Source organism: Catharus ustulatus, chromosome 3, assembly GCF_009819885.2.
Source record: "Catharus ustulatus isolate bCatUst1 chromosome 3, bCatUst1.pri.v2, whole genome shotgun sequence".
In the NCBI taxonomy this organism is placed as follows: domain Eukaryota; kingdom Metazoa; phylum Chordata; class Aves; order Passeriformes; family Turdidae; genus Catharus; species Catharus ustulatus.
This window is the reverse complement of record NC_046223.1, coordinates 61,412,570-61,438,236: the sequence shown is the minus strand read 5'-3', so window position 1 is coordinate 61,438,236 and position 25,667 is coordinate 61,412,570. Positions and strand designations below refer to the sequence as shown.

Below are 25,667 nucleotides of genomic sequence, written 5' to 3'. Positions count from 1 at the left end.
GCTGTAAAACAGATTCCTTCTGATCTGTGGCATTTATACCCATATGCTGCATAACTGTATTCAGATGACTACGCTCTTGGATATTTAGTCATGGGTGTTTCTATTTCCTGAAGTGTCAAAGTTTGCCATACTATGCGTGTATGAGATAGATGATTATCTCTATTACCTGAGGACTATTTCTCAGTGAGTAGAGATATGAGGCTGAACTTAACACTTGCTTTACTAGTTCTGGATTTACAGCAGTATTAACCATTGTGCTGTCCTTCTCTCTCACCTGTTTTTTAGCCCACATATGGACCTGCAATAAATTCAGGTGTGGAGAAAAGAGGCGACCAGAATATCGTTGTTCCTGCTCAGATGATTGTGTGGAAAACAAAGATTGCTGTGTCAATTATCAAGCTGTTTGTAAAGGTAAATATAATCAACAAATTACTACCATCTTTCATATGTAGCCATATTTGTATAAAAGCGGCAAGAGCATAATATGACTTTAAAAGCATCTGGTAAAATGAAAAAAACTTTGCCTCTGTCAGTGAGAATGTACTGTCTTAAACACAAATTGCACTCATTTGTTTTAAGGAGAGGCAAGCTGGGTTGAAGAAGAGTGTGAGAACATTACTGAACCTCAGTGTCCAAAAGGGTGAGCAAATTTTATATTTGCATAGCTCTGCTCTTTGCTTGCATTTCATTTTTGAGATTGTTTTTCCTGCTGTGCCTCCTCTTACACACACAGTGAAAACAGCTGCCAGAGACAAGCACCTTTTCAGCCAGCATTTGGTGGTGCTTGCTAACACATCAGGTTGCTCTATCTCAGCACTTGCTTGACTTGCAAGATGTGCGTGTTCCTCAACGCTGCTTTGTCTCACTGTGTGTGCCCTGGGTAGCTCTGCCTGGTTGCCAGCCATGTTATTGACTTACATGTGCTACAATACCCACCATTCCAAATATTTTGGGACCACCTAGCAATCTTAGACTCCTAAGACTGTCTCTTTCCCTTGTCTCTTTAAAAGACCTTTCCAATCACTTGCATTTTCCAGCTTTAGGACTGCAAATTGTGGGTAGATCTCTGTTCTAACTCCACCAGAAGTGGGACAACACTATTTGCAAGCTGTCTGAATTACTTGCTTTTAGAGGTGTAAAGTGCCATGGGATCCTGGTATTGTCTGGCTCAGCTCCACATTGGACTTGCTCCTGCAAGTTATGTATACACTGTGTGAGGAATGACTCATGTGGTTTATGGCATCAACACTCAGGTTTGAATAGTACAGCAAAGCTCCCAGCCAGGAAAAAAAGCTTGTATCACTTGATCTGTTTTTGCTGTGGGATCTTCTGACTAACTTTATACTTAGTTAACTATAAACTATGATTGTATGTCAAAGCTATCAATAGAATTGACTTAAATTCTTGATTGATTTATGTTCCAGTAGGAAATACTTGCTAGACATATTATGAGACATACTCTATGTTCCATAACTATGTAACTATATTCTTGTCTGTCAAGTATGAAAAATTACAAACCTATTTTATTTTGATTTTGAAATTATAGTTTGATGGGATATTTCTAGTAAAGCAAAACCATTGTTTTTTTCTTATGTCATGACTTTTTTGACTTAGGATATTTAAATCATGATAAATTTATTCATTGGAGTTATAATAGTGTCAAACAAAATATCCTTTTGAAATATTTTGTACCAATTGAATGCCCTTCACTCTGATTCAGAGCACTAACAGATGCTGACATGTCAGAACCTACATCAGGACAGAAACTGGAGCTTCTGTCCACCTTGTAGTCCAAGTGCCCAGTAATTCCATATGTAGGAAGGTGATAGCCAGACCGTTCTTGAAGTTTTTGTTGTTAACTTTTGTTCTGATTTCAGGAGCCATTTGGGATCCTGTGCTAGGAACTAAGTCTAGGGTGCTGATTTGTCTAACACAAGGTTAGGAGGTGTTGCCCCCAAGAGACTGGTAAACAAGTAAGAGTCTTGTGCAGATCCACAGTCAAAAGTTACTGACGCAAGTGCCCTAGGGCAACTCCTGCTGATCTACTTGTTTTTGGGGTTTTTTGTTTGTTTTTTTTTTCTGTTCAGTTCATGAAAGGGATACATAGTTACTCCTCTAAAATTGTTTTAATCCTGGTAAACCCCAAAATGTTGCAATAAAACCCAGCCCAGGAAAGGGTGATGTGTGGTCAAAGTTGAATCAAACAGTGTTGACTGAAGGCTCATGTTGAACTACTAGCACACAAGCCTCTCCCAGAAGTAACAACTCTGTAAATGATCCCCTTTTTCCTGTGCCATGTGGTAGGCAGGAGTGCAGGTGAATTTAGTTGAAGTGTTCATTTTGAGACTTCAGGATATCAGTTCTGGTTCTATTAATACAACATATTTTGCGGGTTCAGATTGATGGTTTTATTCTGTCTTACTTTTAGCTGGGTTTTAGCTGTTCCTGTGGTGCAGAATAGACAAAAGATGACACACCACTCAATTAGGTGCCTAATCTGAGAAATCCCACTCATTTCTGTGAGACTGATCAACTGCTTAAAATTAAGTACACACCTAAGTCTTTCCAAAATTGGGTTCTATGTTGTTTAATAGGGTTACAAAGTTAATAGGTTTAATAGGTTATAAAATTAAAGTTAAGATCTCAGGAGTGATCTAGTCCTTTCCACTGTTCTAGGAGTGAAATTATACTCAGACAATTCAAACTTACTTAAGCAGTTTATCCTAGTACTTACACAGATGGCTTTGCTCATGACTTTTTCTGTACTTTCAGCCTATTACTTTTTGTTCATCTTCATTGAGCTGTGAGAACATCCTCTTTCAACATAACTTTCCTCTGCTGATCTCTCTTTATATCTGGAGATTGCTTTTCTGCCTCCTGTTGAGGCTTTCTGTACATTTAGTGAAAAAGAGATTTTCTTCCCATGCTTTATGGCTGTATGTAGGCAGGAGCGTATGAGTGTGTGTGGGATAGGAATTCTCTGTGTACTACATAAAGCCTTTCAAGGGAGCTTTCTTTTCCTTCCTATTTAGTTTTTTGGTTTTTTTTCTCTTTCTTCTAATTATGGTCTAACCTGCCTGCAGTGAGGGAGGTCAGCTTGGCAAAGTGTTTCACGGTTCTTTCCTCTCAGATCGTCCAGACTGGCGAACCTACTAGACCACAGCAAGCCTGTGTTACCTGCATAATGTTTCCACGGAAGCCAGTTTATAGGAGGGGATAGTTGCTACTGCATTTCCTTCAGTTTGGAGTCAGGATGAGACTGTGGCACACCTATTTATCCAAGAGCTGTGAAACACACTTGTCTTACTGTTTGGACACAGCCAGCATGAATCACCAAAAGGACCAAAAGTTGAGCCTCCCAGGCTTGCTTGCTCATGACAGCCCATTCATGAAGCAGCAAGTGCAGTCTTGGCTACTGACAGGAAAAATGTGTGGAAGTGGCTGATCACTCAGAATGGAGCTTGGGCCAGTGTGTCTGGGGATTTTACTGGAGCTGTTCCAAAGAGAATGCATTTTAACATGGTCTGTCATGCTTTGCTTTCCTGAGCACCAGGGCAGATCACTAAACATGAGTTTTGGCATGTGTAGAGTATACAAGATGTAAAATGAGCAATTACCCTCATTTTGGCAAAGGCCTATTTTGCCAAGTTTAATTTTACATGTGCAAAGGGGTCAGTAGCTAGATTTGCAGACAACCAAAACATGTATTTAACAGTTGGTTTGCTTGTAAATGCCAAACCAGAAACAGTTGCGTAAAGTCCCTTTCTAAGTGTTTTTTTTAAATTTGGTGGGGTTTTCTGGTTTTGGTTTGGTGGGTTTTTTTTTTTTGGTTTTTTTTTTTTAAGTTAGACTTTTTGGTAAGTAATATTGAACAGCCTTTGCCTCAAAGTTCACGTTTTGTTGCACAGAACCTTTCAAAGAAGATTTTTGGATCTCTGCATTGAAGTGAATCAGTTTAGTGAGAAGGGGCATGGAGAAGGTATTTGCAAAACTTGTAGAGATCAGAATCTGTGGTGCAAAAAAATACTTGTAATATGGGCAAAGGTAGTGCATGAAGTTTCCTTACGCTGTTCTGCCATACAGCTTTAGTTTTGACCTGAAAATCATTCATTTCTTGTTCCCACCTGTGCCATATAAAGCAGACTACAAACATACATCTTAGAAATGCATCTAAAAGTTTTATTCTATCTGGGGTATATGGTAGGCTCTGTAATAATTCTGACTAATGAAATCCTTTTGACTGAACTGTTGTTCAAACTGTTGATTAAGATTTTCTTAGGATAGGCATGTTTTGGTTGCCTGACTATTCCTTAGTTTAATATAGTCATGTTTGACTGACACATAGTTTATAAATGTTTCATTTGTAAATGACTCTTCAAATTTTTTTCGTGGGGTACATTGCTAAAGAAATTGTCAACATTTTATAAATAATATTTTTTTTCTATCCTCACTGTTTTATTTTTGGAAACTAAAGTACAACGAAGTTTTTTAAAAATGCAAATATAAAAAGGGAAAATGAACTTGCAATAAAACAATATTTCAATGCTATAATATTATAATATATGAATATTAAATTGTTTTATGAAATTCCATGTTTTCAATAGTTATTGCTGCACAGCAGTGATTTTTTTTTTCAGTCTCACATGCCCTCATGTCTATAGGCCAAACACAGGGTATGTTTTCTTTAAGGAAGAAGTTACTGATGTTACAGAAGTTACTATTCCTGTCCCTGATGCAATGTTTTAAGTACTTACAGTTGGAGAGAAATTCTTTGAACAAGGCTGAATCTGGGAACAAGTCAAGACTGGAAAACATAGGTCCTGTGGAGATTGGAAGGGGAGACTTTATTTTTGTTACTTCCAATGAAATCAGTTTCTGGCTTTATCTGTCAAATTCCTGGCACAGATACTGTTACAGTGTTTCCAGTCACAGGGCCACATTTCTGAGTTTGGAGATGGTTACTTCTGGAGAAGTAAGCAAGTTCTTTTTGGTTGGATAATCTTTGTAAGATGTAAGGAAAAGTATGTGTTTTATTTGCTGTTTAACATATCCTGTACATTAGACTTGCTTACAGTTCTGTGCACTATGTGTATATATATATAAATCGTTCTTTTTAATCTAGGTTACATTTTGTTCAGGAGTAAAGTGAATAAAGAAAAGTTTGGCTTTGCATTGCCTTATTTCTTTCCCTGCTCTTAGCTTGGGGTGGGGGAATGGGGTTGGAGAGGCTGAGTGTTGCTTCAGTGGGACTGATTTCAAGATAAAGAATACCAAACCCACCAGATGGATCACCTGAGCGTCTTGGCTTGTTCATCTTGTAGCTGTGTTTGAAATCAGCCCTTGTCATGACTTTTCTGCGCATGTCCTACTGCAAACCTCAGCCTCTCTGGGTGTGGATTGCTCTGCCAGCCCTCAAGCAGAGGGACCAGACAGCTGGTTGCTCACCACCGTGCCACCAAAATTTCCTGCTGAGGAGGATTTCTTGGCATGGCTCATGGCCCCATAAGGAACATTCCCACTGTCTGGGGGAAACTTGCTTGGAATTAGTGATTGGAAACTGTTTCTCAGAGTCTGTCTTTTAACATTCAATTTCTGTTTGTTCAGATTTACCAAGTCTCCAGTGTTACTATTTTCATTGGATGGCTTCAGAGCAGAATATTTGCAGACTTGGGGTGGACTTCTACCTGTTATTAGCAAATTACGTGAGTAGTTTCTTTGTCTAAGAAATATTATGACGTCTTACTGAAAAAAACCACAGTTGCAACTTTGCTCACTCTTTAAAATCCTCACTCTTCTGCCTTGAATACAGAAGTTGTTATTGCCCTAAAGAACACCCATGCACAAAGGACTTAAGGTGTTGGAGAGTGGTAGGGCAAGAGAGAGAGAGGGCTTGAGGAAAGGGCCCTTTCAATTTTCAGTGAAATCTCAGTAAAATCTTCATCTGTTATATTTAGGTGGTGAATATTTTTGCTGTGAGGTTATTTTATTTCTTCAAAATAGAAGTAATTCCTTTTCACTCTATAATGCATATCATCTCATATTTAGGTGGAATGGCTTTGGAAAAAGAAAAGCAAGATAGAAAGCATTTGATTATATTTGGAAAAAGAAGACAGAGGAGGAAGAGATTAAGAAGAGATGATATAGAAAGGCGGATAGAAATGTAATGAATCAAAAAAAATCTTAATTTAACAAACATTTCCAGGGGAAATATTCCCAAGCTTTTTTAGTGTCTTACTTGATTTGGTAGTGCCTAAATAATTTTAGTTACTTTTCCTGTTTCTGTTTTGGCTGTGGTCTGTAGAGAACTGATGGTATTTCTTGTCTGAAAAATATGCCAATCTTCTTGACACTCATAAATTACTACCTGGGGTGCCTGGTTTCAGTTTGACTAAAATAAATCAGTAAAAATACTTGCTTTTTTACACAGTGGTTGTTACAACTTGAAGTGTTCCAGAGGATAACAATTCGCAGATGTATTTGAGGTTTTGGGTTCTTTTTAGCTTTGTTCCATGCCAGAATGAGACATTTGCAAAGTTTTCATTAGATGTTATGAAAAATTCAAACTGGAAAAAAGTTCTGGGACATTTCTAGGAGAGGCTGAAAGTACGAATTATTCCAGCTCTGCCTGAGATACAAGAGAGAAGTGTCACAAAGCATTTGTAGGGCTCCCAGTCTGTGATATCCATGTACACATGTACAATTTCTTCATTCTTTGGTCTGGACAAACTACAGTGGGACTTCTCTCATTGACTTCTGTAATTAATTTGTACTTCTCTTTGCACTGAACCCATGACAAATTCTGACTACTAAGAAATACAAGTATCTTTGTATATTCATCAAAGTAATTTCACTTCTTCACAGGTTTTTGATGGTCAAAATATGTATTTTCAAAGGATTCTAATTCCAGAATGCCTAATAATACATGTTTTATATCCAACTAAATACTTGCCCCAGTCTGGTGCAAGTCTTAATTCTGCATTATGTTTATGGTTCTAAAGTACTCTGGATCATTTTTTGGTACTATGCTAGAAGGCTTTTACTATACAATGTGCTACAGGATCTTCAGTTTTCTTTTTTCTCCTCATAGTAAAAAGAGGTGAAATGCTCAGATAAAGCAAATTTTCTTTAGTAAGAGAAAAATATTCTCATTAATGAAAATTGGTGTCACTGAGGTGTATATCCTGTAACACTCTGAGGGACTGTGGCTTCAAATCTCTATGTGCTTTATGTCCCATGTGTCCAAAAACGGTGTAAACAGTCATATCGTAAAAATAAACTTCTATATGAGTGAGTAAAAACTCCTGCAGGATTTTACTGTTCAGAAAAGGGTAATGAAATCATAACAATAGTGGAAAAATTGCTTGACTATTGCTGAAAATTTGTATTAAATAATTTCAGAGTTTGTAACTGTCCATTTATATAGGACTATTAGATTTTCAAAAAGAGACAGTTTAAGAATGACAGCATTTACAAAGCAATGAACAGCTACTCACATCTTATTGGACTGCCTGGTTCTGTGTTAAATTAGGACAGTGCTGTATGCCTGGATTTTCATCTTTAAAGCATTTGATGACAAGTGCAGAATTCCGATAGATAAAAATATTACCATTATTTGGTTCTGTTAATTCAACCATGCTTGCAATGATATTCTGGTGTCTCCTTGGAGAAATCTGTCAGAGTAGATGCCTGTAAGCCCATCATAATTTCACTTTTATTGTGTTTTGATATAAATTTGCTCTCCCTGCTATTTGAAAGATGGACAATTCAGCATGGAGCTGAGGGATTTTAGTGAACCTGGGCATGGTCTTGCTGTGCACATGTGGTGTCCAGAGAAGACATTTTTAAATACAATTATGCTGTGATATTTTAAGCTTTAGATAAATGATCCTTTTGTTTTAAGTCACCTTTAGGTAAGGCAACGAGCCAAAAAGAATAAGATAACTTTTACAGAAAGTCCTAGCAAAAACCCCCTAGGATTTTTGGCAAAACTTTTGAAGTGTGTTTTTCTATCACTTTAAAAAGCAAAGCAAAACAGAACAAAAAAACACCCCAACAACTTCCCCAGCCACCCACACCAAAAAACAGTCCCAACAACAGATTTGGAAGTAGTTGAAATGTGCTAGGTGTTTTCCAGTAATAAAAAAAGATACAAGTGATCATTTGTTACTACAGAACAAGTGTGGGCGGGGATCCCTATGTGACTTGAGAGAATTTGTTTATCTGGCCTGGCTTCTTTTATCTTGATTAGCTCAAATTGATTATTTCAACTGAAATCTAATTGAAGCCCCAATCCAATGAGTTCAAAGTACCTTGATGCAGCACTTCCTATGTTATGAAGCCTTCAATTTCTATTCTATTTATATTATATATGATTACCCAGAGTCATAGTGAAGATGATCCAGAGATGTTCTTCCTATAGGGTCATTAGTTTTGTTTCTGTAGCACCTGTTGAAGCAGTTTTGGTATTTTTTAAGTTGTTACAAAGGCAATTTTTTTTTTTTTTTTCTGAAAATTAGGGCCCACATATTTGCTGGTGGAATTTAGGCACCTTAAATAAGGTCTGCCCAGTTGTTTTGGCCTTGCTAATGCCTCTTCACACTAGCAAATACTGTACACTAATCTCCCTAAAGCCATATGACTTATATATTGAGATAAAGAAAACTTTGATATTCATCCTAGAACAAGAGCTTATTTTTGAACAAGAGCTTATTTTTGTATTTTAAAAGCCCTACAAACAAGGAAGGAAGACTGCAAAATAAGCAATGGTTTGACAGATGACTTAGAGAGCCAGGCACCACTATGTCAGTGGCCACTTCACCTCTGGGAGCACCAGGGTCAAGTGTCTGGTTGGTCTCAAGCTGCAGACTGCACTTATTGCATACCAGGGCAACTTTTGAGGGTGTGATTTCTTTAATTTTTCATTGTTATCTGTACATACCTTTCACAAAGGCTGTAGGTTTTGCTCATGTGGCCATTGCAGTCAGCCATTAGGCATATATAAGCTTTGTGTTAATAGGCATTTAGTCAACTTGTAAATGAATATAAGAAGAAAACTTAATTGTTAGGTCCACAATTTTGAAGAGTGAAAACTTTCTGGAAATATATTGGTTTGAGGTTTTCTATTGTTTTTTTTTTTGGTTTTTGTTGGGTTTTTTTGTTTTTTTTATTTTTTTTGTTTTTATTTATGTTTTTTTAATCTCAATATCTGTACATCTTCATGAGACAAATTTGCAAGATTTTTATTTTGGTAATTTTGCTGACTTCCTTTGTTATTTCCTCTAGAGAAATGTGGAACATCCACTTCCAGTATGAGACCAGTGTATCCTTCAAAAACCTTTCCCAACCATTACTCCATTGTCACAGTAAGAATTATTGTATATGTTTGCATTACTGTTCATTATCAAGTTTTCTCCAAAGGAATAGTATATTTATCAAAATATAATTATTAAAATGAATTGATTTCCCTTCAGAATAGTTAAAATTATGTATTATATCTATGTAATTTAGGTTAACAGCTATTATATAACACTACAGCTAAGTGACCATATCTAATGTAAGTAAATCTAGTCCTTCTAAGAGTAGCTGTGGAAAATCCCATCTAGCCAAAAGTTCACATCACTTTACAACTCCTCATTTGTGTAAATATTTCTAGTAAATTGCAGTTTCCTCTCTTGGAGTGGGACTGTTTTAAGTTGCCAACCTTATTCCACTTCATTAGGGCAACCTGGCATGATGAAAAGAACAGTATGAAATGGGAGGAAAGATTTGAGCATCCTGCTGATATTGGCTCTGTGTGATGGACTGTACCCAAGCCTGCATAGAAATGTCACAAAGCTGATCTTGTAAATTTGACAGTTCTTGAATGTAGGAGGAAAAAAATAAAAGAGGTTTTCAGCACAAATGCAGGGTTGGAGCCCAGGACATCCTTTTTAATTTCATCATACCACAACTAAAATTCAATCAAATGCTACGATCTGCGCTTTCTTATCTCTCCAGTTTGTCAAGACCTTTGGTGGGAGTACAAATTGAAGGATGAGATGCTTAATAGTGCAATCCTCACAAATCTCCATGACTGAATATGCAACTAAAAGGCATTAATCATGCCCAGCAGCCATGTGAAGTGTTCAGTACAGAGCTTTATCTCAATTCCTCATTCTTATGAAAGGTAGCAAGATCCTAATGGTGGTGGTATTTTATCTCTTATAAATTTAAAAATTAACTAGTCTACTTAAAGACAGAGCACAAAGTCTGATAAAACTACCCAAGACCTGGTGTCTGCACTTCTTTGACTGCTCGTGTAATGGTTTTCTAGAGCTAGAGCTTTTGCTCATGTGATGGAGGTCTAGCATAGGTAATTGCTTTATCTTTGGTACTAAAGTACTAAAGATACAACAAATGCGTGAACTCAGTGTCTTTCAGTTTGATCCCAAAGGACAGTGCCTAATTTTTTTTTAAAATCTCACTGGGAACCAAATCAGGGTTGGAAGTAGGGCTTGGAAGCAATGAAAGAGGATACTGCTGAATTTGGGTTCTGAGCCCCTGGTGGAGTAGAAATCACCAGCAGAGTGACTGTTCAATGGATGTGTTTGTCTAAGGGACATGTTTGAGTGGCTGGAAGGTTCTTTTTGTTTAGACCATTGCAAAAAGGCATCTTCTCAATTACAGGGACTGTATCCTGAATCTCACGGTATAATTGATAACAAGATGTATGACCCCAAAAGAAATGCATCCTTCACCCTTAGAAGTGAGGAGAAGTTTAATCCGCAGTGGTACCAAGGCCAGCCTGTAAGTATTAATACCCTTCTGAGAATGTACATCACCCTGTTGTGTTACTTAATATCGCTTGGATGATGTTGAAAGAGTACACAGGGTAATTCTAAGTCAGCCAGGAAGCGTTACTCAGCACTGCTAGGAATTGCCGTGCAAAGCTGCAAAATAACAAATGAAACAAAATGTAACAGGCTTTGTTGAACTTAAACAGAATTTTCCCTAGGGAGAATGCGGGCTTAAAATAGCTAATATAGATACCAGATTTTGGTCTGTTTTTAACATGAGTGGGCTTGTAGTTAACTTCTGTGAGAAAATCAACAGACCAGTAAGTCTGAGTAACAAGAAGCACTAATAAAGGCTTATGATCTGTTTAAATTACTTGTGAGTCTAAAGGTGTGGTTTTAAAAGAAATTGTCTCAGCTCAATCATACACTTATGGCAAAACTGATGAGATTCCCATGAAAATGACCTGGCATGGAGAAGTTTGATGAGTGCTAGCCTGAAGAGTAGCAAGGGACCAGAGGTAACTATTTAGTATGGGGAAGACTGGGCTTTTTTTTCCTATTTGTTTTGTGGGATTTTTTAAAATGTTTATTTGGTTTTGTTTGGTTGTTTTTTTTTTCCTTGAGGAAAGAACACACAGGTATAGAACTTGCAGGCCACTGAGAATAGAGTGATGTATGAGTTAGTCAGGAAACATGCAGAAGGCATAAATCTGTAAACCATGACAGCAGCAGTAAAATCAAAAGAACTAACCAAAACACTGTTTCCATATGTCAAGAGTGTGTGGGACAAAGGTCCTTGGAATATTCTCACCCCTTCTTGTGTCACTGTTTTTGAGAGATTTCCCCTTTCCTGGTATTCAGCATGGTTCTACCATTGCATTTCTACTAACAGCTTCTACCTCTATCCTGGCTCTCCGTGGCATTGCAGCAGCAGGGGTGTGAGTGTTTGCCACAAGGAATCAGCCCACAGGGCTGCAGATAGCGACGACAGGCAAGATTGACTGGAGTGCCCATGAAGCTGCTGGTTTCTGATCTTGCTGTGGGGTGCAGAGCTGGTGGGGTGGCCGTGGGCCCGGAGTCTCTCAGCTGGTTCGGTGACGGGCACTAACGATGGCGAATGTTCTCCGGCAGATTTGGCTCACGGCCATGTACCAAGGGCTGAGAGCAGGGACGTTCTTCTGGCCTGGCTCTGATGTGGCAGTGAATGGAACCTTCCCAAACCTGTATGAGATATACAATAGGTATGTGAATGCCTGTGTCTTGGCGGAATATCTGTCTGTAATGGTTGCAGTGGGACGGATGCCAGAGTAAGCGTAATTTTTTTCCCTACTTTTGTAAATAATTTTGTACAATAGGGAAAAAAGGCTGGGATACAATTAACTTTGTTTCAGTATAATGTAGAGCCTTTATTTAATTATCTTTTCATTCCTCAAGAAATGTTGTAATGATGTGATGTGTAAAAATCAGCTTTAAGCATAACCAGTTTTGAGGCTCTAGTGCTTTACTCTTTCTTTATAAATACCTTTTGTGGCTGGTGTAGAATATTTCAATCCAAACTTCTCATGTAATGAATGGATCAGACTTTGATGTAATATTGTCCATGAAAACTAAAGTTTTACTGTTGACTGTGGTAAACTGTTCTGATTTAAAATTATTTTCATTGCAGATTTTGAAAATGCACTCATATTTTAGTCAGTGATTGTTCTTCACTGCAATTAAACATTTTCTTCTTAATGAAAATGTTTATCACTGTTTATTTAATAATCACAAATCTTGCCCAAGAAATCAGACTTCTCATTTCTATCTTAGGATAATTTTCTCTTCTTACACCCTTCATATAGGATGTAATTTTTGATTCTTGATTTGCTACCTATATTTTCTTCACTAGGAACTGATGATGCACTGTTACTTGAACTTGTGTTAAATGTTGAATACTTTGGGTGCCTCATGTTGTTAAAGGTCCACATGCTTATTGTTGGTCTACTTCAGTAATTGATGGAGAGATCTAATTTGTAACCTAGTATGAGAAACTCTTATTCAACCTATTTAAATTTAAAATGCCCAACCCCACTCCTAAACCAGGACTTTTTCAAAACATAATATTGGAATAAAAGCCTGCATGTGACTTTGCACCTTGAGGCCAATTATTTACTTTGTATAATAAGCATAAGAACTCCTGTGAGTATTATTCTAATCATATTGGGAATGATATTCAAGGGAGGTTTAGATCAGGCCTTAAACTCCTGTAGAGTCACAGGCAATTAGCATAGACAGATTTGTGTCCTGCTAAAACGCCTGTAACGATTTTTTTTTTCCTGCTAAAGTATAGTGATTTTTGGTAATTTTTGGCTAAAAGATTTAGCTCTTGGAAATACATGGTTAATTGAAATGGTATTATTTTGATGCAGCTCAATCCCTTTTGAAGAAAGAGTGGTGACTGTCCTTCGCTGGTTGCAGCTACCTGAAGATGAAAGGTAGGTATGCATTTATGACTGTGAGCTCCTGTTTGAGTGTATTACAATGAATTACTTTGTAAACACAATTTTTTTAAACACTATCTTATGCTTTATTCTAACAATGTTAAAATATTATTTAGTGCACACCTGTTTCTGTGACTGAAAACTTCTTAAATTAAGTTGCATCTCTCCATTTAATGTATTTTCCCACTGAATGACAGTGTTTCCAATATCTGATCTCCATTGTTGAAATACAATCGCTTCAATCTGTCTCAACATGTATGTAAAATATTACATTTTTGGTACTGTTTGATATAGACCACACTTTTACACTCTGTATTTAGAAGAACCAGATTCCTCGGGCCATAAGTTTGGACCAGTAAGCAGTGGAGTAAGTAATTTTGTAGATTTTTAATTTATTTTTTTTTAATTTGAAGCTTTGCTCTGTTACTTCTGTAATTCATGTTAGATTAACTGAGATTGTGTGAAGTATACTTTGTAGGAAGAATAAATATGAATAGACAATCCATCCATGATTAACATTGATATAAAGCATATAATAGCCTATTAAATTTTAATTTTCTTTATTTCAATAACTTTTGCAGGGGAGGAGGATGGGGACAGAAAATTTGTATAATTTCAATTTAGCAAGAACAGAATTCTGCATAACAATGTCCAAGTCATGGTGATAAAATATTCATGTTGCAATTGTCATTCATTTTCCCCTAGTCTCTGTGCTAAGGATAGGTCGCTTTTGGCTTTATCTCCCTGCAGTTATAATTTATGCCTTCTCAGAAAGAGACAGATAAAAGGAACTTTGGCCCCATCACAGTCTGTGATTTAGTATATAAGTAAGAAATCATTGGGGCTGCTACTGTCTTAAAATGTACTGAATAGCTTCACTGGAGCTAAAAGTTTCACCAAAGTGAAAAATGCAAAGGAAAAAGTTGTTGAAAATTCAGGACCTTTGTAAAATTCTCCCATCTTGAACAGTCAGGGAGTTTAGGCATAATAAGTAGGTATTTAGCTTCAGTGGTGACAAGAGTGAAAAATCTCTTGCCAATTCCTCTTGAGCTGTGAGTAGCTGCTATTCATGTAAGAAAGTAGCAGACATAATTGGAACTGCAGTATGGGAAGCATGATTAAATTGACTATCTTTTCCTTTGTTTAATAAGTGGATCTAAAGTTCTGTATGTCAGGAATGCTCTGGAGAGAAAGACCCTGAAGATTTGTAGTCATAGTCTCTGCAGGAGCATCTCTTCTTCGTTGACACAAAGCAAGACAGCTTGTGCTAGTAGTTCAGTGAGGTGGCAGAATTACTTCATTGGAAAACATGTTTATTTAAACCTATCAAGTATTCAAAAGTAGCTCCCGTGCTGTACCTCTGCAAGTGAGCTTGGGCACCAGACCCCTGATCGCAAGCAGTGCTAAACTGGTAGATCATTGTTTGGCTTTTTCAGTCTCTTTAAAGTTGTTTGGCTGGATATTAGTCTCAGAGCACAATTTCAAGGACATTTTGCTCCAATTCCCAACAGGCATTTTGAGGAGAGGAATTGCAGGCTTGGCTTCCTCTGTTCTATCCAGCACATCAGTATCTGCATCCTTTGTCATTCCCTGCCGTCCTTGGTTGTACCCAAGCATAATGCAACAAGCATCCTCAACTTCATACTTTAAAACCACCCTCACTGTTATAATCTGTGAGGTGGTTTTTCGTTTGATGCCTTCGCTTTGGGTTTTTTTCCCTTCTTTTCTAAGCATCTGCAAGTGAAATAACACATAAAAATACCTAGCTGTGTCATGGTGCAGTGTGCAGAAAAAAAATTGGGCTAGAGGCTGTATAGTGTAGATATGGCCAGTCTTCTGTAGGTGGAGGTAACTCTGAGCAGTGCAGGTGATATGCAGTTGTCAGGCTCTCACTTTTATTTATATATTTAACAGTATTTTTAATACTTACTTTACATTCCCATTTCTGTCCTGCAGGTCATTACGGCATTACAGAGAGTGGACCAAATAGTAGGGATGCTGATGGATGGTCTAAAGCAAATGAACTTGCATAAATGCCTGAACATTATTTTTATATCAGATCATGGTAAATTGATTTTACAAAATGTATCAGAACTTTGAAGAACTGTCTTTATAAAGTAATATTCTGAATTCATACTTGTATGTTTCTGGCAAGGTTAAAAGAGCAAGTAATACCTATAAAATAGGTTTTATATTATCAAGATGATATGAAAGATAATTAGTGTGAGAGAGACTCAGACTATTTTAAGAGAAGGTAGAGAAGTGGAGAATATAGGGAGGAATTAAGCAATTTTAATTTTTTTTTTCTAATTCCTTTTGTGTCCATTACTAGATGATAAAAGAAATAGAATGAAAAACTGCACTGCACAGCAACAGTTTGCAAACTGCTGAGGAAGTGAAAATACAAACTATATCTTCCTTTCCATTATCAGTTCCCATATATGTTATTAGAAGGCTCTGAATATGAAACTTCTATTTATTTTTCTAGCTTTTTTATATATCTGGAATTATTTCTGTAAGTTATGTATTTAACTATTTTTTTCTACTTCTTTTCTTGACTAATGAAATATAAGCACATTTTCATGCAGCACAAAATTGACTTGCAAAACTCATTGCCACAGGGAATGATGCAAGCCAAATATGTTTATAGGCCTAAAAAAATTACGACATCAGTGGAGGGTAAACCTGCCAGGAATTATTTAAAGTAAGAGTTCAAATGCAATAAACAACTCGAAGTCCCTTTGGCTTCCAAAAACTGATAAAAAGCACTAGGAGAAAGATTAGTCAATAATACTGTGCTTATTGGGTATTTCTTTAGATATGTACTGAACATTATTAAATAGGATACTGGGCTAAATTAATGTTTGTCCTGACCATTACTACCATTCTTAGGCTCATAAGAGTTCTTTTCACTTTAGAGAAGAAAGTTTGTGTATTTACTAGATTGGAGAGTGTTTCTCAGCTGAGGAAATGGCTGATAGTGCTTATCTGTGCTTGATTTTTTATCTTCTATTCATGAGTATTGTGGTTTTCTTGGGTCAGATGCCTTGGGATTGCTGATAAAAAGACCAGAGAAATTCCATTTCAGACTTCTACAACTAAAGTTACATGTCTCCTTACAAGGTGACTCTATACTGATATTCCCACTTTAAAAGAAAATGTATTTCCTTTTTCAGGGATGGAAGTAGGGAGCTGCAGAAAAACAGCATATCTGAACAACTATCTCGACAGCGTTCAAGATTTCATAGTTGTACCTGGTCCTGCAGCTCGCCTGAGACCTAATAACGTTCCAGATGAGTATTTCTCTTGTATGTAGTTGCTAAAATAACCTTTGTTATTTGGTTATATGTTTTTGTACTTTACAAATACAAACTTGGCATCCACATATTCCATTAGTAAACTTGAGTGATTTCCAAGTAGGGACAACCTGGACAATGATGAAGTTGAAATACTGAGTAGTGTGTGCATTTGTGTTTTTAAAGACCATTTGATTTTCCAAGTCTGGAAGCATATTTGAATCTCACATTCAAGTACACAAAAACATTTTATGGGCTGCCTCAGAGTTACCAACTGCAAATATCTCCTGCCTTGTGAATGGCATTCCTTTAAATAAGATCAAAGGGCACAAGACAGCCCAAAAATCCTCCCTTCAGGCCTCACTTCATTTCCTAATTTATTAAGTTTTGTATAAATTTGCAATATTTCCATCCTAAAGTAATGCTAAATTGTTACTATCATTTATATATTATTTTGAGTATTATGTTTCCTGGTTATAAAGGATTGGCCTAATGGCCTGACAGTAATTCAGTAAACTACAGGTAAATAATAAAATGGACTAAAAAATCACTGAATACTTACAAATTTTAAACTCTAATTTGTTAAGCAGTCTTATTTTAGGTGAACATTTAATTCCTGCAATTTTTGGTACTATTTAATGTTGAGTGCAGGAGCTTTCTTCATGTTTCACAGTATTTTTCGGGTGGGTTCGGCTTTTTTTCTCTCGAGATTATTATTCTCTGTGCCCTTTAAAACTTGTAGACCTCAGCCCCAGTGATTTTAAGCCCTGTTTACTTCACTGCTTGATGCTATTCTAAACTGTTTAAATGTTTACTTGGAGAACATGCGAGTCAAATGCAGCTTCAGGCTCTCCCTGGAGAAGCTCAGGAGGAATAGTGCATGCTCTTCTTTGGACGTGTGCACTGTTATAATGAAGTAGCATAGCTGTCTTTGTTGCACTGCATGTGTCTGTGCAGGAATTATGAATGGTTCTCTTGCCAGGGTAATCCTTTAGGTACTTGAGTCAAGTGTTGGATATGAGAGTCAGGACAGAGTAACTGTGAAATGTAGTGGGGCTGTGTTACACGAAATGTCAAACCACATGATGTAATGGTCCCTTTTAGCTTGAGCCTAAGCATTTGAAACTTAGCCAGCTGGTGCTTGGCTTTCTTTCTAAGGATATTTGCTAGACAAAACTGCTGTCCTGGTAGTTGCATTTGTGTCTTTTTCTTTATAAGCATATTAGCAGAGAAAAGTTCACCTTGATTAACACAGCATCTAGTTGCTTCTTTTCTGAAAACTTACTTCTTGGATTATTTTTCTAACTGTGGCTAATGTAGTTAAACATGTAAGTATGGTTAACTTCTAACTTATAAAATTAATTGAAGTTTAACTAATGTAGTTTCAATTTAAAGCTGTAAATAAGTAATCTGGGGGAAGAGAGACTGAACTAAAATTTTATAAAAGCAATAGCTTGACAGTTTAGGGATTATCTTGCTCTATATGGTTTTTAATCTTTTCAAAAAGAATACTCTATTCTTTCTACTTCAAGAAAAATAATTTCTTATGCCCAGAAATTCATTGAAACTTATCATTTATATTACATGATGGGAATGCTTTCATTTTAATCTGGTCTTTTTTAACTTAGGTGACTAATACTTATATGATTCTTCCAGTTAATTATGAAGGCATTGTCAGAAACCTCACGGTAAGTGTTGTCTTATCTGTTGCTCTAGCTCAATTTCTGCTGACATTTAAATGTATTTCATAGCAATAGCTATTTGCTGGGCAACTTACATACTTGAGTTCAGTGACAAGATAAGGGGACATAATCTTGTACTGCACCAGGGGAGGTTTAGGTTGGACATCTGGAAGCATTTTTTCTAATTGACAAGGTGATGTTCAGTCATAGTTGTACTTGATGATCTCAGAGGTCTTTTCCAGCCTAGTTGATTCTGTGTGTGACCTTTGGTTAACAGCAGCAACAAAAGTGGTTCCACACAGGGGAAGGTGAAAATTGAATAAGGTGACACAGAGCTAATAGGTTGTGCATTAACTAAGGCTTTGTGTTCATTTCACTGTATTGTGTTGGTCTTCTAGCTGGAGAACTTGTGTATCTGGACCACACTAGATGAGAGCCATGTCAGTGTAAAGCTCAGCTCTATTGCCTGCACACACACAGGATTTTCTTGCTCACACCTTTTTGATAAACAGCTTTCAGAGAGAGAATATTGACTTTTTTTTCTTTTTTGAAGGGGTGTCAATTGCAGTTAAATGAATTTGCTTTTTTGCTCTGTCCCTGGCTTCTGTTCTCATCCCTGCACCATAATCTGTTTGCCTCTTATTTTTGCAAACACTGCTGTTGGTGAGAACAGTGCTGTTTGTATAGATGACTTCAGTATTCAAAAATTCCAATATTACAGTAGAGATTTTGTTTGGTGGGTGGTTTTTTTTCCTTTCTAAAATCTAAATTGGTTAATAAAAAAGTTTATTTGTCCCTGAATGATCAGTCTAAAAACCCTAAATGTCTGTTACCTTCTCTATTACAGAGCTGTAGACTTTTTGCACTGTACAGTTTCTTATCACTTGTGAAAGTATCATGATGTTGATGTCTTAGTGTAATTAATTATTAATTCTATGCAGTACCATTTGCTTCTGTACAATTGTAGACTGTAAGAAAAAAAAAAAAAAGGCAAGTTTTGTCCATAATGCAGTATTAAATTTATCTTTTAAGAACTATTGAGTATAAAACCAGTCAGTATTTGTGGTTTAAATGTTCATTCATATGTATCATATGAGTCCAAACCTGGTGGAGTTACATTGTTCCTAGTGGAAGTTATTGCAGACCATTTGCAATTGATGTGCATTGTAAGAACTGTGCATTACATAAAATACACATTTCACCAAAATTTCCTTATGTTTAAATTTGACCATTTCAGTGCCTAAAACCAAGCCAGCCTTTCAAAGCTTACATGAAACAGCTGCTCCCCAAGCGTTTCCATTATTCTTATAATGACCGGATCGAACCGCTACACTTTTATTTAGACTCCCAATGGCAACTTGCTCGGTAAGTTACAGTCACAAACAATTTCTTGTTTTCTCTTCCAAGTGCTTAGAGGTCAGTGACATCTGTTAGAGTGTGATATTCTTGTCTGTCATAGCAAAGGGACATTGCAAAGGAACAATGGGTGCTTTTTTCTGCAGGTTTTGCTGGCCTGGGGAGGCTTAATTCTAAACTGGCAGCTATTGATATTCTCCCTGCTGGTATGGAGGTAGTGGCAGGTTAGAAACTAAGGTCCTCACTCTCATAAACTTGAGCACATCTTGCCATGCTGTAGGAATTTCTAAAGTGATCCATGAAAGCAGAGCATAAATAAATAAATAATTTCTAGGTTAAATCACTCTTGTCAATCATTGACCTTACTGAGTAGTTAATTACCTCATGTGTTTTGATGAACAAATTTGCAAGTCGCAGATCAGTGGTATCTGTTGTAATGGTATTAATTTTGAGCAGCTCTGTGATGCTTCAGGGCTTTCATCATGGAAGAGTTTTTCAGTGTACCTCTTCAGTAAGTCCTGTTGTGTAACACTGTAAACATGTGCAAATTGTGCAAATCAGGTTTGGGTTAATAGACCTATGTGTTTACATTGTGTATATGGACCTAGCATAGGATGGATGTTTGTTTTTATTGGACTGTAAAATTCATGTCTGAATGGTCTAAATTAGATTCATGTTTTTATTAAAAAAATATTGAGAATGTACTTACATATGGTACTGTAAAGTTGTTTCCCAAGTGACAGTGAACTGAAAATCTGTTATCCTGAAATGAAATTATTTTTCATATGTCATGTGCTTTGACTTTAAATAGCTCTGATTGACACATGAGAATTCCAAAGAGATAACATTTGCAGAGAAAATTACTATCCTGATTTTAAAGGCATTCTCTTCCCAAGCACTTAAATCTTCTCATTCCCTATGGACTATCTCTAAGTATCATTAAACAGAGAAGTAAATACGTCATCATTGAAGTACTTTATGCCAATATGATTTGAAAAGTGTGAGTTATATAAACTGTGTATTTTTAATAGAAAACCACTTGAGATTAAAAACTGCAAAGGTGGATTCCATGGCTCAGACAATCGCTTCCCCAATATGCAGGTGAGGTTTAAGCTTATGTTAGCTCTTATTTTTAGCTCCTTCTAATTCAAAATGCTGTATTTGCTGGTGTTGAGTTTTGGGTGGGTTTTTTTTGTTTGTTTGTTTTTGTTTTTTTTTTTTTAAAGATCTGTGATATTATTCCATCTGCAGTTAAATCTAACATTTATAGGATTGATACTGTCATGTGCTGGATAACCCATACAAATAAGGAGTCTTGAACTTCTCTCCAATGAGACATGGGAAGAGATCATAAGGAAACATGAAATGGGATCCTTAGTTTCGACTAATTGGGGGAAGTCATTTGACCTATCTGCCTTAGTTTCTACTATCAATAAAATGAAAGCCAATATTCTCAATTTCAAAAAGCTCTTTTCAGGATTAAAATCCACAAACCATTCTGAGTTATTTGGAACTATTACCGTAAATATCAGTGTGTTATGTGGGCTTTGTAGGTCTTCTCATGAAACTTGTTTTCAATAATTTTCTTTCTTAAAAGCCTTTTTTTCCCCATGTGTTGTAGAATTATATAGTGTTGACATCAAACTGTTTTTTTTAAAAAGTCTTAATCTTGTATCAATTTACCCTTCCAGGCTTGTACTTCTTCCCTGATTTGACAGTGGAAAACCTGTTGATAGTGTTTCTAGTAATGGGCTGCAATCAGCATGCCATGTGATGCCAAATGTATTCCATCTCTCTCTGCTGCAGTTTGACTGTGCAAATTTTTTTTCAGTAGATAGACTCTATTCAAACGTTTTTGCCACACTTGAGATCGTCAGTTCATAGTACCCCTAACAAGTCTTAAAACAGATATAATTCATCCTTTCTGTGGCTAACATTATAGCAGCATAACAACGTTTCATACTCTGTAATTACCAAACACAACAGAAAGGAGATAGCGTGTCCCTGCCTCATCTGGTTCAAATTAGACTGGTTGAGTACATTATTAGCCTGCAGATTCTAGTATCAACAGTTGCGAAATAATGCCCTGTGTTATGCTTTAATCTCAAAAAAAGGAGTTAAGAGTCGAGTTTTAGCCTGTTTTTGCCACCCAGCTATGAAATCTGAGACAATTGCATTGTTCGCAAAGAGCTTGGAGATCTTACCGAGGGACATACTATACAGTGTAAAACATCCATCACTCATTCAGTACCTTGATCCCACAGATGTGTGCAATCTGTTTCTGTTCATTAAAAATAAGCTGAGTAACTGAGGATAAGTTTTAAATCAATTTTTTTGGCAGCAGTTGAGCTTAAGCATTTGTTGCCCTTGCCTCTTTGTTCATGCAGCAAACCCTGCAGTATGCTGGTGTAGGATTTGTGTGGCTGCAGTGTCAAGTAGGTTGGGGAATTGAACGAGAAGGAAAAGAGCCAGCAGAGAAATAAAAAACTGGAAAGGTTTTTGAGCTGGCAGCATTCCTGGATCAGATCCAATACAGCTCGGGAAGTGGTGCAAGAAGAAAGAACAGCTGCAAACCAGGCGTGGAAGCCTACGGTCCTACCATTGCTTAAACCACTTAAAGCATTGCTACCAACAGATGTTTTTATAGCCCCAAGTTAAAAGCTTCCAAATTGTTTACAGGATGTGATATGTGATGGCTACTTTGGATCAACATTTCCATTAAATCTTTTAGAATATTTAAGAAAATGCTTTTTAATTTCTTCAAAAGCAGAGAAGAGCAAGGGATGTCATAAATGGCTAAAGGCAAGAATGAGACAGAATTTGTTTTCCTAATACTCTTCTACTGCTTTTAAAAATTATTCTTATACTTCTACTGGTTTTTTAAGGAAAAACACATGCTTTTGACTTTATACATACTGTGTTGGTAAAGTAAAGATAAATTTATTGGAAGAAAATGCCCTCTGAGTATGACGATAATTTTCATTTCAACTTGTCTTAAACAGAATTCCATTATACTTTTCTCTGTAAATCCTAGGCTATCTTTATTGGTTTTGGACCAGGATTCAAGTTTGGTACTCAAGTTGATCCATTTGAAAACATTGAAGTATATAATTTAATGTGTGGTAAGTACAGTGAATGGGGGTCAATTTTGTTCAGTAAAAGACAGTATCTTTTGGGCATTGTAAATCTTCTAATAACAGACTGTAAAGTGTCCTCAGAAACTCATCCTTAAGAGTTGTTGGTAATTTTCACAAATCAGCCGTTCGTTTTTCTGAGAAAGGGCCATCTCTAAATGACTAACAGCATTTTAGGATCTGCTGGTCAGGCTATCTTGTACATCTCTTTTCCACTTGTCACACTGTGTATTTCTCTGGCTTTTCCAGAGCTGGTGTTTTGACTCACCGCTACTAAAAATGGCTACTTCCCAATCTCTACCATTATGAAGGGAAGCCTCCTTTCCCCACCTCTTTCAAACACAATGCTACTGTGACTCCTTATTCCTGTGTCCTTCATTCTGTATTTCATAGTTTCTCCAAAAGTCTGTCACTAGATCAACCACTTTCTGTTCATTTATTCCCCTTGAGGTCCTCACCTGTTTTCCATTATTTCCTGCCTACTTCCCTCTTTTGTTAGAACCTATACTGCTTCTGTGAGAAGTATTACCAAAGAATTTGATCCACAAAATTCTTAAGAGTATTGCAAATGCTTGAGATCGGTGTCTGTATTCAAGCGACTTGCTCAACCTTACAAGAAGAGTAGTACCACACTGAACCCTAGCTAAGAACGTGTGTGACCCCTTTTAAAGAGGTTGCATTGCTTTTCTTTTTGGGTGTTATGAGCAGCAAGCAGTGAACCTTTGACTCATCCATACCTGTAAGCACAATATAATCAGCTGTGTACTACAATCTTTCTCCTCCTGTTAATATCACTTGAATTCTTTCATAGATTTGCTTGGTTTGAAACCAGCCCCAAACAATGGAACTCATGGACGCCTAAACCATCTATTAAAGCACCCTGTTTACACCCCCCACCATCCCAAAGAAACAAGTCATCCTTCTGAGTGTTCTGTGGTGGGAGAAAGAGCCTTTTCAGTGAGCCCTGGCTGCTCCTGCAGGACAGGGGTAAGCACTGAAATGGTTAAAGTTGTGGAGGCAGAAGTCTGTGCTGTATTCAAAGAGTGAAACTTTGCATTCTCCAGATAGTTTTACAGTCTCTTACTACTGGTTTCAAAATCAACTCTTGCTTTGGTTTAATGAGTGCTAGCCTGTATTTGTGTATTAATGTTTTGCAGATTAAGTCACATTAATCTCTGAAGAGCCTGGAAAGCTTGATGCAGAAAGCTTTCAGTTCTTGCTTGCTTCCCCTAATTATGTTGAAAGTTCTGTTCTGTGAATATTGTGTTTGGGCTGTGGTTTTCAAGCCTGTAGATTTGCTTGTGACAAAAGTGATTTGTTTCTGCCGATTCCCTGTAGCTCCTCTCCAGTACATGTCAGTGAGTTCTGTGTATGTATAACTTGCAAGACAGAAGTTACATTTAAATGTGGTACCGACTCATAATGTGCTTTGTAGAATCTCACTGCTTTTCACTGCTTTTCCTTTATAATTATAGGACTTGCCAATAAGGGATTTTCATCAGCGTTTAAATCTTACTCAAATAGAAGGTAAGAATTTCAGATAATAATATAAAATGTAAAAGCTAACAACAAAAAAATATTAACCATCAAACATTTTAGGTTTTTAAACTTCTGAGCAACTCTCAAGTAAGGGATGTGAAAATTCTTTGAAATACTTTCTGGACCTATAGTCCTGCCTGGATAATTTGTGGATGCCTCACCCCTGGAAGTGTTAAAGGCCAGTTTGGATGGGACTTTGAATAACCTGGTCTAGTGGAAGATGTCCCTGCTCTTGACAGGGTGGTTGAAACCACATGATCTTTTTGGTCTCTTACAGCCCATACCATTCTATGATTCTCATGTTTTTGAATATGGTCCTCCTGAACCATTTGTTCTCAGGTAAATGTGCATCCTTATACATGTGTCTTTATGGCATATGTGTTATCTGTTACTTTTGACTTTTCTAGTACTGAAGTAATGAGCATTCCCAAATGGGAAGCAAGAGTGTTGTATGGAGGCACCTGATAACAAATCGATGCAAATAGTGCTATCCATAAAGGCAACATACTTTTAATGAGGCATAAGGAGTATTTTACATGTTTGTTATGTGGTACTGAGCTGTTACTTCTTTTACTTATGCTTTATTTCCATTCATTGGATGTACACGTCACATTTAAGCTGAAGCTTGAAAGGCTGTAGATGTGCTTATGAGTCATAAAACAAAATAAACTATTTTGAGCATGAAAATAGGTAAAACAGCAAGTAAATAATCAAAACTGTAAGTCAAAATGGAATCTAGTCCCAGGTGCTTATGCCTTAATAGATGACATCAAGAAGATTTGGCTGTCAGAAATAGGCTGATAGAGATCTTGCTCTGTGTGTGTGTGTGTGTGTTCATGAAACCTTGAGAGTTTTATGCAAATAAACTGTATCTGGCAACACCCTGCCATAGCTCAGTATTATTAAGAACTGGACATAAATGTCAGGCAGATTGTTTGCTGATTATCCAGAGCTAATTCAAGGCTTCTGCGGATTTGTGTAGTTTGTCCTGAAACAAAGAGAGGATAGAACTTTCTTGAATCTTTTCCACTAATGACAGATCGTCATTTTAAAATGTGTCCCAGAAACCTTTTAAATTAAGTCTTTCAGTATTGTAATGCTCATGAGAGCAACAAAATCAAATCCAGTTACAATGATACGATGTGTTTTCCCTAAAGTGTGCAAAGGGTTTTGCTGAAACAGACTCTAAGGATCTCTGAGGGCTTTGCTTAACCTGGCTTTGAAGAGAATTGACAAGGCCAGGCACAATAACATATTTCAGTTCTCTTTCGTAGAAATAGGAACTTAAGGCTCTAAACGTACATTTTTGAAGCAGTAGAATTTTGTCTTGAATTATCAGTGAGACCTGGTATAGCACTGTCTTTACAGCAGTAATTTCATTATGAATTTTACTAAGAACTAACTA

General features: G+C 36.8%; 1 protein-coding gene across 2 annotated transcripts in view; it reads left to right on the top strand.

Annotated features, from left to right (window-relative positions):
- Nucleotides 1–25,667, top strand: part of ENPP1 (ectonucleotide pyrophosphatase/phosphodiesterase 1) — a 52,343-nt gene that overhangs the window by 19,423 nt on the left and 7,253 nt on the right. For both annotated transcript variants that reach the window (XM_033054732.2, XM_033054730.2), the window contains 16 exons: nt 286–411; nt 580–640; nt 5,605–5,702; nt 9,283–9,362; nt 10,666–10,785; nt 11,907–12,016; nt 13,184–13,249; nt 13,550–13,622; nt 15,212–15,320; nt 16,432–16,563; nt 18,208–18,239; nt 19,471–19,598; nt 20,621–20,690; nt 22,624–22,711; nt 23,535–23,710; nt 24,199–24,250. In XM_033054732.2, the coding sequence (XP_032910623.1) occupies nt 286–411; nt 580–640; nt 5,605–5,702; nt 9,283–9,362; nt 10,666–10,785; nt 11,907–12,016; nt 13,184–13,249; nt 13,550–13,622; nt 15,212–15,320; nt 16,432–16,563; nt 18,208–18,239; nt 19,471–19,598; nt 20,621–20,690; nt 22,624–22,711; nt 23,535–23,710; nt 24,199–24,250 (1,521 nt within the window). The remainder of the gene's footprint in view (nt 1–285; nt 412–579; nt 641–5,604; nt 5,703–9,282; nt 9,363–10,665; nt 10,786–11,906; nt 12,017–13,183; nt 13,250–13,549; nt 13,623–15,211; nt 15,321–16,431; nt 16,564–18,207; nt 18,240–19,470; nt 19,599–20,620; nt 20,691–22,623; nt 22,712–23,534; nt 23,711–24,198; nt 24,251–25,667) is intronic.